Source organism: Bos indicus, chromosome 24 (genome assembly GCF_029378745.1).
Source record: "Bos indicus isolate NIAB-ARS_2022 breed Sahiwal x Tharparkar chromosome 24, NIAB-ARS_B.indTharparkar_mat_pri_1.0, whole genome shotgun sequence".
Lineage (NCBI taxonomy): Eukaryota > Metazoa > Chordata > Mammalia > Artiodactyla > Bovidae > Bos > Bos indicus.
This window is the reverse complement of record NC_091783.1, coordinates 50,896,475-50,912,527: the sequence shown is the minus strand read 5'-3', so window position 1 is coordinate 50,912,527 and position 16,053 is coordinate 50,896,475. Positions and strand designations below refer to the sequence as shown.

General features: G+C 34.5%; 1 protein-coding gene across 3 annotated transcripts in view; it reads right to left on the bottom strand.

Moving 5' to 3' along the window:
* SMAD4 (SMAD family member 4) overlaps nucleotides 1-16,053 on the bottom strand; it is a 57,257-nt gene that overhangs the window by 22,330 nt on the left and 18,874 nt on the right. For all 3 annotated transcript variants that reach the window (XR_011563847.1, XM_019986710.2, XM_070779084.1), the window contains exons 2-8: nucleotides 14,803-15,181; nucleotides 13,750-13,924; nucleotides 13,290-13,319; nucleotides 8,296-8,508; nucleotides 4,950-5,069; nucleotides 4,737-4,853; nucleotides 3,251-3,304 (exon numbers count right to left, since the gene is read on the bottom strand). Coding sequence is in view for 2 of the 3 variants with exons in the window: in XM_019986710.2 (XP_019842269.2) it covers nucleotides 3,251-3,304; nucleotides 4,737-4,853; nucleotides 4,950-5,069; nucleotides 8,296-8,508; nucleotides 13,290-13,319; nucleotides 13,750-13,924; nucleotides 14,803-15,051 (958 nt within the window). In the remaining variant the exon portion in view is untranslated. The remainder of the gene's footprint in view (nucleotides 1-3,250; nucleotides 3,305-4,736; nucleotides 4,854-4,949; nucleotides 5,070-8,295; nucleotides 8,509-13,289; nucleotides 13,320-13,749; nucleotides 13,925-14,802; nucleotides 15,182-16,053) is intronic.

Below are 16,053 nucleotides of genomic sequence, written 5' to 3'. Positions count from 1 at the left end.
AGTCCACTTAAACCTACTATACAACTAGGAGGGAACATTCTTATTTTTAAAACAGGAGAAGGTAATAGGAAACACGCATTCAGCCTTTCTGGATCTCTCTGTGCTCTTTTGCTCCAAGAACCAAATGCCATATAGGTGATAAGCCTGCAGCCTCTCAAAGCTAACAGCAATTGCAAGACAGAATTTAATCAACTCCAAGAGAGCATTCTTAATGTCCCAACTCACCTAAAAAGGAGAGAGACTGTTAGTATCTGCTGACATAGCTATTTTTAGTTTCTTGTTCCTTAAATTAGTGAGGCTGAACTGGTCTCGTGAAGTCTACGGGCTGCTCATCACTGACCAGGGGAAAGGTTTTGAAAGACTGACTTAACAACATGAATTTCTTTAACACTATATTAAAAACTCAGCTAAGTATTTTTTTGTAATGGGGAAATGTATTACAAAGCACAGCTTTATCAAAAAAATGTTGTTCAATTATAATAGAAAATATAAGTCTCCAAGGCATTATCTTTAATTTCTTAAACAAAAGTTTAAGAATTCTCTTATTTCTCTTTATTCTCTTGAATAAAGAGAAAGTTAATCATTTGGTTAAAGAACCTACGTGGCTCATTATGAATTACTCTTTTTGTTATTTAGATCTGAATGAGATGTCCTGTGAGAATCTTTTATGAACACATAAAATCACTCTCTTAAATGGTAGTTCCAGAGTACTAGAATACAATCTGGATTTGCAAATCTGTGAATTCTGTATCCATGTATCAATGACTAAGACCACCTCAAGACACTGAAGAAAACTCTTCACTTTAATTTGCAATCAATATTTAATGAGTATTATCTCAGTTTCATAAAAAAGGAAAAGAGCATCAGTCAAAAGAAATTAGAAATGAAAGATCAGCTTTTTCCAAAAATATTCTTCAACTTAGCCATCCAAGTCAAAGCACATAACTCACCAAGCAGATGTCCTGTTTGAAACCCTTTACACCAAGGTAAAGACCAATACTAATTGGTCATTTCCCATTCTACTCATAAAATAGAAGCTTTAATGCCAGTGCATGGCACTACAGATGCGTATCCTAGTAACTAATGAATGTTATTCCCTAATCATCAGGAGGTGTTAAGTCTCAACATCAGTTCTACAATGAGAAAAATGAAGTAAATCCATCAAGAGGCCAAAGCAATTGATGAATCCAAAATTGAACCCAAATAACTAGCTCCATGCCACCATTCCCAGCTCCCTGCCACTGCTCCTCCAGGGTAGGCTCTGTTCAGGGCCCTCGTTACCCTTCCCCCTGTAGACCGCCGGTCACCAAGCCCTGAGAACACTGAGACCCCCCAAGCTGCTGCGGCCACGACTGACTCTCAGTGATGCTGCCTGAAACCAGCAACATTCTCATTCTTAAGCCTCTAGATTTTCCTGGCTTCTCACAATATATTTATTAACATGAAGTAAGATTCTGATACAATGATTCCATTTATGTAATTTCAAAAAGTGGTAAAAATCAAACTACTAAACTGGATTGTCTAGGCATGCATTCATCGTAAATGAAATACAAGTCCATAAAAAGCAAGACAGCAGTTACCTCCAGAGGAGGGGAGAAGAAGCCTTTGGCTGAGGCAACGGTAGGGGAGGGAGGCTTCTGGTAGTGCTGCAGTGTGTTAATTTTCAGTCTGGGTGCTGGTGACACAGGTGCTGGCTTCCACACTATTCACTAGACTGTATGTATACTGGTTTTACGTGCTTCTGTTTATTACATTTCTTAATTAAATGTTTATAGAAAGGCAAGACCCCTTGACTCACAAAAATGTGAAAATAAGATTAGAAATCCACTAAAAAGGATAATTCAGTAAATATATATGGTTTAAAAATGTATACATGTAACTACTAAATCATTGCTGTTGTTCAGTCACTATTTGTGACTGACTGTTTGCGACCCCATGGACTACAGCACGCCAAGCTCCCCTGTCCTCCACCATCTCCTGGAGTTTGCTCAACTAGTAAATACGTATGTTTAAAAAATACTTCTGTCCCGCCAGCAGCGTTCTTCTCCTTATCAAAACAAACATTTGCCTCTCAAATCAGTAAAAGTTAATGAAAGTATCACATCTACTATTGGTGAGCATCGTAAAATGGTTCTCATACTCTGATGTGATCACTAAAGCAACGTGACCTTTTGAGATAGAAATTCTTTAAATCTCCTAAACTGAAATATGAGACTAATTAAAGAATAAAGAGCCTACCCTCAATGCTTTTTTTTAACAGCTAGAAGTCAGAACCAACAAAAAAATAGATAACTGAACACTATTTAAGAAAATAATGTAGATTTATTTGAGGAACTATGAGTTATCCTTTAATTTGATCTTATGGTTACTGTAGTTATATTTTTAAAAAACCTTCACTGAAAATAAATATGGAAATATTTATGTATCAAATGATTATATAGGATTTCTACCCTAATAACAGGTAAGGGTATGAAAAGTAGGTGAGGGTATGAAAGAAACAAGACTGGCCAGTAGTTAATAACAGCTGAAACTGAGGAATGAGAATTTTCTATACTGGTATTTGGTATATGTTGAAATTCTTCATAATTAAACAAACTGGGGAAAAACTAAGGTGATGAAATTATGTATCTGCATCTTTCTAAGCAAAGAAAAACAGATACAATAGGATGGAGGGAAGAAAAACAAATCAAAATCCTATGTTTATGTTAAGAAGCCTTCAGTATTTTATTTCCAAACTTTCTGTTTTATTATGTTTATAGTTGAAATCTACTGAGCTATTTAATCTACTATTTTGAACATAATTTAATGCAAATAGTTTCTAAATTCCAATTAAGAAGAGATTCCTGAACCTACCTAAGACAGATACAGTGAATTATTTTTCTGTTCAGCATCTACTTAAGAGTCTTCCTGGCTTTTTAAGCTACAGTGTTACAGATGTTCTATTTTGAAACCTGGTTTCTTCCACTGCACATTTATGTATCAAATCTTAAAAGCAGAATTTTGGTACTTTATATTTTAGCCAAAAACAGGAATCTTGTCATTTCTTTCAGACAGTTAAAAAAAATCAAATGTGAACAGTTTATGTGTGATTATATCTGTTACTCATAAACTGTTAGTTAACTAATGCCATAATGAATATCATACTTATCTGAAAAGTTATTCTGCAGTTATATTAAAATCTGTGTGCATATATGTCTCATTGTCATTAAGAAAAACTAAATGTAGGTAATTTATTCTGAAATACACTTACCAGGATGATTAGAAATAGGAGGCTGGAATGCAAGCTCATTGTGAACTGGTGGCCCTAAAGAAAAGACAGTAAAAAAAAAATCCCATTTTTATTTATTAAAAGTTTTCCAGTGCCAAAACTTTTAATAAACCTTTAAATATAACTATTATACCTTAGGAATTGTTTAGATCAAGTTTATACAATGTCTAAGAACTTAAAAACTTGATTTTAAAATTATAGTATGCAAATACTCTTGAATCACTTTTTTCTTGAATTGCTTTTGTAGACATTTAATAGCCAACATTTTAATGCCATATGCCAACTATTAATTTATAATACCTATACATGCAGTTTAAATATATGCAAACTTCAATGCAAATTATTAAGTAAATTATTCATGTAACATGTAATACAGTATATTTCATACTGTAAGATATAATTATAATCCAAACCGTTAGATCCATTTTAAAATAAGTGTTTATGATTTATTAAATTAAGAATATTTACAAACTGGCAATAACTGTGAGATCATTATGTGTTAAGACATTGTGTTAAATGAATCACATGAATTAATACATTTACTTCTTACAGCGTCCCTTGAGACATATACTACTGTTAATACCCTTAAGGCTTAGGGAGGTTAAATAACTTGCCAATGGTCACACAGGTAGTTAAGCATCCACACTCAGCACCCTTAACAACTATGCTGGCCACGCAGCCAGTAAAAGTTACACTCTCATAAGACAGGGAAACATAGTAACATAACTGTAAAAAAGCAAGGTACAGTAACATATTCACAGTCTGATAGCCTCCTCCCCCCAAATTAACACATATACCAATTATATGACTGGAAAGAAAAATGTGACAAAATATTAGGAGTAGATATCTCTGGGTAGTAGAATTCTGGGTAATTTTTATTTTCTTATTCACTCCTCTGTGTTATTTTCCAAGTTTCCTTTGGTACTACTGCTCTTATAATTGAGGAAAAGGGTTTAATATATATGAAAGATTTATACTCTTGATTTTATTAAGCCAAATGAACAATGTTCCTATTCTGCCTGAAACTACAAGCTACGGTTGGTTATCAGTAGGGTACCCCAATCAAGCCTGCACAGAATAATGACAGATTTAACATCCGTGTGTCTACGGTATGCTGAGCTCCACAGTGAGAGAAACCTTGAGACCGTGACTCTCAAGGAGTTTCAGTCCACTTAGGATGGATATACAAATACACATGAGATCTAAGAACATATACAAAACAAACAAATGAATGGCAATCAATGTGGTGTTAATGAAACATCAGCAAGGAAGAAATAAAAGTGTTTTGTAAATATCAATCCTCTAAAACAAAGGTATGATAACATAACTATGAAAAACTGAAAAGCACTAATCATTTAATGAAACTAAATTGTAAGATGAATAAAAGATGTAAAAACATTTTTTTAAAAACAGAAAGAAAACAAACTTCAAAAAAGAAAAGGCCCTTACAACAAAAACAAGAGCTTACAGTAATGTCCGGGATGGGGCGGCATAGGCGGGTGGTGCTGGAGATGGCCGTTTTGGTGGTGAGGCAAATTAGGTGTGTATGGTGCAGTCCTACTTCCCGTCCAGGTGGTAGTGCTGTCTAAAAATTAAGGCCCACATGGATTAATTTGCTTTTATATAAAGTCTGCCTATTTTTTCTCAACTACTTAAAAGATTTTAAAAAGCATGTACATACTATGATGATAAGTAGCTGGCTGACCAGTAAATCCATTCTGCTGCTGTCCTGGCTGAGGCCCTGAAGCTATCTGCAACAATCCTTCACTATGGCTGCCTGCCAGTATACTGGCGGGCTGACCTAGAGGAACAAGAAGACATTAATATGGTACATTTATAGATGCAATCCTATGGCTTATACAGTAAATGAAGGATTAATTACACCTGAAAGTCACAACTATAAAGATGAGCAAAGAGTGGAACTCGCCCATGGCCTATCAAATAAAAACCCTACAGTCATCCATAAAGGCAAATCTTCACTTGAAGAAGTTCAAAATTATTCTAATATCTAGCTGATTTTAGTGGCCCACTCTTCACAAATATTCTCCAAATGCCAGCAAAACCCCAGTACAGGTCCAGCCTATCTTAATAACTTCTTCAGAAGTACATTAGCTCACCCACAGCCACTCCATCTAGCTTTTGCATCTTTCTGTTAGGATTCCAAAAGTCCAGGCTCAAGGAAATGTTGAAAATTGGACAGTTCATTAGTATCAGCAATGGTACTAGTAATGGCAGAATGCTAAAGTTCAATAAAAAAGGAGAGCAGGCAAGTATTTTAAATGGAATGTAATGGGTAAGGTGAGAAAGTTAAAAGGAAAAAAGGTAAGCTCCACTGTCCAGTCAACGCAGCATTTGCGAGTTTTAATAAATAAAACAAACCAAAAAAAAAAAAAAATTCAGTCTATTTTGAAATTTTCTCATGTACTTTTAAAAATCAAGAATTGCCTCTAAGAACACTATCATATTCCTGGATTTACAGGAAATTAGTTGCCCTCTTATATGTAATGAAACAGGAAAACTATTCTATTCAAAACCATTCTATGAAATTGCTTACATTTTTAAGGCTTTATCTTTCGTGTGGAAAAAGCTAAATTTCTTCAAGCAAGTATTAAGTCAACTGTGCACCTCACTTGGAAAGCACTAAAATTCCATAATTATTGTTACTGGCATTACCTCAATCTTTTCTCATCCATATGGGAGTATAATCAGATAGAAGAGAGTAAATGACACCATTGCCCAAATATGCAACAAACAGCTCAAAGTATGAAGAAAAAGAAAATTTTTCTTCCTGCTACAAATCAGATTTCTGTAAGGCTAAGGTTATAAAATTAAAAGCTAAAGAGACTATTTCAATACTCCCTAAACTATTAATTTTTTAAAGATGATGTTTTCAGCAACCTCCCTTCCTACTCATCCCCCTCAAATTTTTACAGGTTATCTTTAAAGGTTAATTACATATTTGCTCTTATTTTTAACAACTGTACATGTTATATACTCTTAGCTATCTTATAAAAATTGTCACTACACAGGAGAAATTGAACTGTTTTAATTTAGAAAGAATCCCTGAAGATATTCAGGTTCCAAGTGAACCTAACGCCCACTACAGTTATCTATACTGAATACGTTCATTACACAATTCCAAGTATAGAAAATGAAATTAAACAACTCATGAAGTCTTTCAATTCCTCTATTTTAGTCATTTCTTTTCCTTTTTCTAATTTTATCAGTATACTTTTTAAGATCTAAGGAAACATTCTGCAACAAATTCTAAAACTTACAGTTAATTACTACTCATTGTGAAAATACATCCAAAAAACACCAAGACAAAATTACCCATATTTCATTCATACCACTTTTTCTGATCTTGACTAGGACTTGGTCCCAGGGAACATTAATGGTTAAAATGAAGTTGCATGAGCAATCATCAATAAAGGCATGCCAATTCAATCCTCAGATAGGATCAACAGAGGTAAGTGGCACTCATCTATGCTCAAGTGGCTATAATGTACCTTCTTTTATTTTCTTTCCTTACCCACTCGTTTATCAACTATATTCCCAAACTGGTTAATACAGAAATAACAGAAGCACCAAGTGATTAAAGGTTCAGGCTCTAAAGTATGTGTTTAACCTATATGGTCCAATCTATTTGGAATATACTGTCTGTATGAAGACTGTCATCTTGTGTAGGAAATACAAAGGATATTATTTGAAAAGGTAAAATAAATTAAACCAGGGGAAATTTGGTATACTCTATCTGAAATTCAACTGTAGAAATAAATCCTCCATTTGTTCCAAAGATCGAATTTCTATGTTGAACTTGATCTGATACTAAAATAAACAGAATGTGCTTTCTTTGATATCAATGTACAAAGTATCAGTCCAGATGCATCAACAATTCACTGCTGTTGTGGGCTGAGATACAATCTCCTTAGCACCGACGTACAAATAACACAGTAATACAAATGCCAATACCCTGTTCTGTGATTAATTAAAAAAAGGAACGATGCGGGGTGGGGACAAATTGGGAGACTGGGACTAACACACATGCACTACAATGTATAAAACTGAGAACCAGTGAGAACCTACTGTGCAGCACAGGGACCTCCGCTCAGTGCTCTGCGGTGACTTCAATGGGAAGCAAATCCAAGGAAGAGGAGACAGACATACATACGGCTGACTCACTCTGCTACACAGCAGAAACTGACGCAGCGGCGTAAAGCAACTATACCCCCATTTTTTTTTTTTTTAAAAAGGCCACTCCACTTGCCAAGCTGAAAACTGTCCAACATAAGGTCATTATTGCCTTGACCAGGCCCCAAGAAAAGCTGAACCTAATAGCCCTCTGCTTCCATGACACGGCAGAGAAGGCAGTACCTCTAAACTGGAAACAATCTTTTTAAAATACACTTCTTGTTAGGAAAAAAAAAGATACATATAATTTAGCTTTATTCCAAAATTGACCAGAACACTTAACATCTATCTTGAGGGTCCTATGTTACAAACAAATTTGTCAAGATCCTTTTTTCTAATAAGCTTGTACAACTGGAGACTGAGATGACAATTATAAAGTAATCTGCCAGATAAAGCAAAATAAAACACTGATTAGAGGAAAGTTTGCAATTCCATTAATACAGATTTCTATAAACATCTTGGTTCAAAACTATTTGTTCTCTACTTAAACATTTCTCTAAAATTTATGTGAAAGCTCAAAAGACTTCTTCTGCATGTAATAAAGTACAAATTAGACCACTAATTTAAAGCATTACTTAAATTCCAAGGGACTATACATCAACATAAGACGGTTTATGTCCTGTTACATTAATATAAATTTAAATTTTTTTTAATTACAAATATCTTTTTTTTTCCAGGACAACTCAAAAACCTATCTGATGCTTGTTAACCCATGAAAGATAACCACAGTACTTTTAATATTCACTTACTCGGAGGTCCCCTCCAAGTGACTACCTATAAATATTCAATGGTTAGGAAAATTCATGTTGCTGACTACATCTGACTCTACAACTCACTTGTGGAAGCCACAGGAATGTTGGGAAAATTGGTGGTGCTGGTAGCATTAGACTCAGATGGAGCTAAGAGAGCTGGGGTGCTGTATGTCTCCGTCGATGCACGATTACTTGGTGGATGCTGGATGGTTTGAATTGAATGCCCTTCAGTGGATAATGATGGCTGTCCCTCAAAGTCATGAACATATTCATCCTTCACCAACATACTTGGTGGAGCTACACAGAAAAACAAACATATTTTAAAATCTTACAAGCTTTTATTCCCAGGAAAAAAAAATTTTGTAAGTAACATTAACAACACCTAAAATCAACTAGAGTGTAACTCAGAATTTTCTCATACAACTTTAAAAGCATTCTACTTTATCAGCGAAAGCTATTTATTTAGAGATAGTGGCATCAGATCAATCTGATTAATGCCTTGAAATTTGAAGGCTACTGAATTCCAACAACCTCCAGCTATGGTCCTGAAAAGGTATTTCTGAGCTTCCCAATTAATAATCTAAACGTAATTATCACCTTAAATATATAACATAGGCAAAAATCAAGTGGCTGGAGAAAGTGTTTACCTCATTAAGAAGACCAAATTTGAGATCGAGTAATTAATTTTTTTCATCTTTTTGCTAATTTCACAGTGTAAAAATATGAGTGGGATCTGACAGCTATCCAATGCCAGGATCCAGCATTATTAAGTAATGTATTCTTTGAAAGTGAAGTATACTAAATGTCCCCTAAAAAATTAGAAGGAGCAGAAAAATCTCAAATGGTTAAGTCAAACTGAAATTTCCTTCTAGAAACCCAACCCAAATTATGATGCTTTATAAATATGTAGTGTGGAAACTCAACAAACAACATCTCTCTCCTACATAGTTACACCTTAATGTAACCCTGTAAACTGACCCTACTTGATACAACATCTTTTTCTTGAACAAACCAGGAATAGTTAGTCGGCTTTACTGTGAGGAAAAAAAGAAAACTGAAATTGCATTTATAGTATCAGTGGCTCTGCCCAGAACTTCCCACTTCTTTTTAGGTAATAGTTTTGGGGTTTGCTTTTTATCTTTAGCAAGCAACCCTTTACTGCACCTGAACACTACCCTAGAATTTTACAATCTACTGAACTCTTAACACTAGGTTCTGTTCCTAGAGCAGTCAACAGTCCACAAATAGCCCTTCTCTTTTCCATTAAGAATCAGCATGTAATGCTCCTTATCTTTCTCTATGTCAATCTTTGATAAAATCTATTACACATAAATACTAATTCATTACAACGTGGCTATTTTTATTAAATTAGAACATTTCAAAGAGGTAAGAATAATCTATTGTTCAAATGTTGACATATAATCTCTTAAAGGACTTTGTCATGCATCATAATGAAGACATTGATATTTTTAAGACCCATAAATTCCACTCCAAAGGGTTTCTGTTTAGAAAATTCTATGGAAACAAAAAGACAACCAAAAGGAGCTTAACATATCATTGTATGTCAGTTAAAAAAAAAAAGAGTGGATCTAACCATTCATCACTAATGTTGGCTAAATTATAAAAATGCAAAGAAAAAACCATGTGGATATGACTGTATTTATTCAATTTTTTAAAAATTACACTTGTCAACAAAGTCCTATAATTTTCTCCATAAGATCCTAATATCTCTATTTAATTTTTGGAAATTTTAGGGCTTTTGTTGTTTATAGTGACTGGAATCTTTTTATCAAGATATTGTTATTGCTAGTACCTAAGGAGAAAGTTACTAATTTGAAGATACAGCTGGTTAACTTGATATTCATCGCTTCTGCTTTCCAACTGACACTTTGGCTTACTGTGTAATTTTAACACTTGAATTACGGGAATTCCCTGATGGTCCACTGGTTGGGACTAGGTGCTCTCACTGCCATAGCCCAGGTTCAATTCCTGGTTGGGGAACTAAGAGCCTGCAAGCCACACAGCGCAGCCAAAAAAAAAAAGATATGAAAATAATTGAATTCTGCTTTTAAAAAGTTACGTCTCATAACTTCTTCTTGCCTAACACATTGACTAAACCTTTCCAAGTGTAAGTTTGGAACTTCTACCAGTCTACAAGACTCTTTAATCAAGTAATTTAAAACAAGTTTCTTAGGTAAAACTGGGGTATCAACAAGGAGCGATGTCTGTAAGACATTTTTTCAAAGAGCAAAAAAGTTGGTTAAAAAACACTACTGTACACTATAATCATACTTACGTTTCAAAAAATCATATACTCTAAGTAAAAAAGCAAGGTCCAGAAAAGTGCACAATATGTTTTTGTGTAAGAAAGGAGGGAAATAAAACATGTATTTTTGCGCAAAGAAACCCTGGAAGGAAACACCAGAAACTAATAAAAGTGATTACCTGAGGTAGGGGGGAATGGGGACAGGGGTGGGAGCACTTCTTTTCACTGTATACCTTTTTATAGTATTTTGATTTTATGGACCATGTATTGCCTATTCAAAAAAAAATTAAAAAAAACATATAGTATATATTTTTAAAGTCCAGGAAACAGATATCAAACTATTAAGTATTTCTCTTTATGGACTAGCAGTCAACAAATTAATTCATTGAAAAAAATATCTACTGAGCACCTATGTTCCAGGTAGTGTTCTAATACTTGGGATACATTAATAAACAAAAAAAGCTCACTGCCTTAGCAGGGCTTACAGTCTTTTATGACACTTAGGTATTTAAACAATAGTGAGCCCCTCCCAGCTGCCTTAATCTTGGGCAAGTTCCCTGACCTCTCCAGGAACCAGTTTCTTCGTATCTGATAAATGTGGATAATGCCACCTACCATGTAGGAGTATTATGACAATGATGACACAATATCTGTAGATCATTTTGACACAGAATAAGTACCTAGCAAGTGTTAGCTATTATGATTTAACCGTATTTTTAGAGCAGTCATACACGTATATAGATTGTAAAATGCTCTGTGAGGAGTAAAGAACTCACAGCGGACAGAAGAGCTGAAGACACTGAGCTCATCCTAGGCCTCTGCTCTTTAACACCACTAGCAAGCAGGGCACAGCCCGTCTGATGGAACTGCCACTGTCTTATTTACCTTTTCTTTCCTCCATTAGACTATGTGCTTCCTCGAGTGGAAAAAACATACCTATTTATCCTATCGTCCCTGGAACCTAACACAGTACCAGGCAATACATGCTCATTAAATATTTGTTAAAATCAATACACGAGTGGATGTGGTCATGGAAAGTTTCATATAAGAGATGAGACAGGCTGGAAATAATTACCACCAAGATCCCAACTCAAAAGTGAAGGAATTATCCCATTTGCTTAACTTTTAGCTACATGGCCTTATAAACTTTGTCCAAATCTAAAAGGACCTTGTGAGAAACACCTGTCGTTTTCTGAGGAAAGTCACTGAGGCCAGCCTTTTTTTATAGACAGCCACCACTAGGGGGATCCATAAGGCTGATTACAGGGCTAGAGCACCTGAAAAGGGGCTATCGACCCACACAAGTCCATCAATGACAAGGACTCATAACAGCAATAGTTTAGGACAGGAAGCAGTGTAATGAGTCTTCAGAATTAGATCGCATCACAACCGCTCCCTAGGGGGATTCTAATACAGTTATCACCGCTAACACCCACTGAGTTAAAAGCTTTCATTCTCCAAAAATGCAGACAGAGAATAGTGAATATCTAAAGGGTGTTTACTTTCAAAAAGAGGTGACATGATATCAATGTCTGGGTGATGAATAAGCTGGGCTTTACCCAATTAATCTTAAAGCTACCCTTTCAGACCACAACAGCTTCCATTATTAACCCACTGTTCTCAGAAACCAACTAACCCTTAACAAATACCAAAAGGCACTAGTCTTCCTTTATTATTATTGACATGGAAGAGAAGTGGAGAATAAAAACAAATAGGCTTTCATGCTCTTCCCAAATTTTAAGGTCAGGGATACTTCTGACACATTTCTAGGATTCTGTAGCAAAAGTACTGCTGAATCACTAATTCCACTTCAGAACAACAGCACACCTTTCTACGGTGATAGTACTGGTTTAGTTGCTCAGTCTTGTCTGACTCTTTGCGACCCCAGACTGTAGCCCACCAGGCTCCTCTGTCCATGGGATTTTCCAGGCAAGAACACTGGAGTGGTTTGCCATTTCCTCCTCCAGGGGATCTTCCTGACCCAGGGGGTTCAAACCCAGGTCTCCCATATTCCAGACAGATTCTTTACCATTTGAGTCACCAGGGAAGCCTTCTAAGGTGATGGTGGCTTTTTATCAGTTGCTGTTCAATGTAACTAGTTCTTACAGAAATTTTAGCTCCTTAACATGTTCCAAGAAACAGAGCTAAAGTTTTAACAGATCTCTGTTCTCAAATACTACACAAAAAATAAAAAACACCCTCTTATTTGTTTCATTTTCCTATCTCAAAACTTTCTCCTTTTAAAAATAGGCTTAGAACATCTGTGATTGCCATATACTTTAAAGTAGCCTTGTTTTATTTACTCAAAATATAACAAGACTGAAAAAAATTTAATACAGTATACAGTTTTAAGTCACTCACAAAATTATCAATCATAAAAATAAGTTCGGCTGAAATGAAGAAAAATGAGAATTTGGGTGTTTTTAAACTATGTTACACATGATTCTAAATTATCAAACACATTATTTATACCCACTGAAACTGGTTCTGTGAGACTTACTTCTAAAATAGCCAGTTTTTACCAATTCAAAACTTACTCTTTCTGTGTATGTTTTATGTTCCCCATCACATTTTTTAGACTACTTGCAGTCATAAATAGCAGTTCAAATTCAAAGAGTCAACAGCCTACTAAATCCAGTTTTAAATCCTGATGCATGCCCCCCACCCCTGCAAAATGTACATTTTCAAAGCAGTAAGTACTTTTCTTGTAAATGTTACCAGCACTCACCCATACAGACTAGTTCTAGGTCAATAAAAATTAAAGGGGATGGAATAAAAGAAGAGAGAAAGTTAAAAGAAAGGGATTACCTACCATTACTCTGCAGTGTTAATCCTGAGAGATCTTAAATTTTTAAAGGGGGAAAAAAATAAAATATTAATCATTATCATGAAAATAATTTCCATCATATTTAAAATTACAGAATATAAATTTAAGCCAGGGATTCAAAACTTCCATGAACCATTTCAATTCAAGCATAGTAATATAAATGCTATCTAACAATGCAAAAGTGCTTTCCATCTTATTTTTCAAGAACAGTGTTCTAAGCAGGCAAAATACCAAGTATGTATACTTAGTTTTAGTAGTCAAAATATAAGCTTGCTCAGAATTCAAATTTAAATAAACATATTTCATTAAAAATGTCCGACTTTTAACATTAGTTGAAATCCTGGGCTATCTCCAAATTTACAATTTAACTTAGAAAAATTAAAACACTATTGATATCTTTTCCCTTTATTTTATGCTTCTAAGCATAAAAGTCAAGTTTACTTACCAATTCCAGGTGACACAACTCGTTCATAGTGATATGGATTCACACAGACACTATCACATTTTAAGTCAAATGCATACTGACAATATTTAACATGTTTTAGTTCATTTTTGTGAAGGTCAGGCCACCTCCAGAGACGGGCATAGATCACATGAGGAAATCCCTTGCGACCAGCCACCTAAGAAAAGTAAACGACCATTTAATGAGCATCACACATTATGCAAGTCACTTGATACATTCTCATTTAATCCTTGCAATACTACAAAGTCAGTACCATAATTCCTATTTCTTAAACGAGAAAACTAAAGTTCAAAATAACTTAATTGGACAAGGTCACAAAGTAGTAAACTTAAGCATGATTTCAAGGCTTAGGCTCAGGTTTTAAAAATAAACAAAAAAGTATGCATTTAATGAAGAAACAATACCCAAAATCTAGCAATAAAAAATTTTAAACATAACAATATGTTTTCTATGTGTTTCTTTAAAAATATCAAACACATGAAATTATGTAATTCTACATGAAAAATCTGATCCCTGAAAACAAAAGGTAAAGACTTGTAAATTTAAGTTAACTCCATAAGTTTTCAAAATATTGTTGAATTCTTCTGGATTTTTTTTCACATAAAAGTACCAGACATACAATATCAGATTTCTAAATTACAAAAAAAAAAAAAGAAAAAAAAAAAGCTGAGTGGTACATATAATACCAAAAAAGAAAAAAAAGGCTACAAGGAGGAATACCAAAGGGCTAAAGATGTAGGTTTTCTTCTGATTTTTATTTTCCAAATTTTCTATACTGAACATTTTTTTTAGTCAAAACATTTAAAAAAATTTTTAAGCTATACCTCTATTGTAAAGAAGATACATTCTTCCATTTATTTCCACATAGTGTATCAGTACAGGATCCTGTATTGATAATATCTGTGCTATAGGATGTACTACAGTATCTAAAGAGACGGAGCAAGCATAAAACTTCCGTAGTAACTTGAGAGGAAACAAGAATCTGTAGAAACCTGCCACTACAGAGTACAGAAGAGACCCTGGAACAAGACTAACCTGAAGCCTTCCATCCAATGTTCTCTGTATGGTAACACACTTGCTAGGGTGAGCTCCATTTGTAGTTATAGCTGTTATTAAAGAATCCAATTCATCTTTTTTCTCCTTCAGCTTTTTAACTAAACTTTCAATTGCTCTTTTGGCGAATGTTTCACTCTCTCCACCTTGTCTATGGCACATCAAACTATGTACAATGCTCAGACAGGCATCATTACTTGTTGGTGTATTCGTAATAGACATATTGTCCATTTGTTAAAGTTATTTCTTTTAAATCAAATATGTCTCCAATTTCCGGAGCAATTTTGATCTTTCGGAGGCAGCGAAAAACAACAGTTAACGTTGCAAGGAAAATTGTTAGACATGTAGTATTCAGGATAATCTAAAAAAAAAAAAAGAGAGAGAGACAGATATCAGAACACATTTCATAAAGCAGATTCAATTACCTTGGAAAAGATGGAATTGCTTCAGTTGAGTCAAAGACTCAATGCACATAATTAAACGTGGTGCTTAGAGTTTTAAATGACTTAATTAAAATGTTGCCATTTTTGACATTCCCAAAATATTAAAGTTAGACCTTATTATTATAGAGGCATGTTCAATCAAGTCTTGTTGACTGTACTAGTCACCCTAAAGTAAAATCTTAACAGAACTTTCAAAATGGATTACTTCTGAAGAGCAGCACTTTAAAACATTCTTGATTAACAACTAGCTAAAGCTAAAAGTCAACCACTAATACACATGAAAAATTCGCCATCACCTGGCACCAAACGCTGTTTATCCATCAGCAACAGCCATCTTTGTTATGAGCCCACCGACAACAACAAAGAGATGAATAATTTTTAAATGGGCAAAGGATTCTAATACTCATTTCTCCAAAGAAGAATGGCCAATAAGCACGTGAAAGATACTCAATATCATTCATCATTACTGAACTGCAAATCAAAACTACGAAGAGATACCACTTAACATTCATTAGGCTGGATAACTCTAAAGAATAGACAAAAAGCATTCATGAGAAAATGGAACCCTCATACACTGCCCGTGGGATTGCAAAATGGTACAGCCACCTTGGAAAAGGACTCTGACCATTCCTCAAAATGTTAAACACAAAGTTACCATATAATCCAGCAATCATACCCTCAGCAATTCCATCCAAAATTACCAAAAACCTATGTCCACACAAAAATATGTACATAAATGTTCATAGCAGTATCATTTCTAATAGCCAAAACAACTCAAATGCCCATCAAC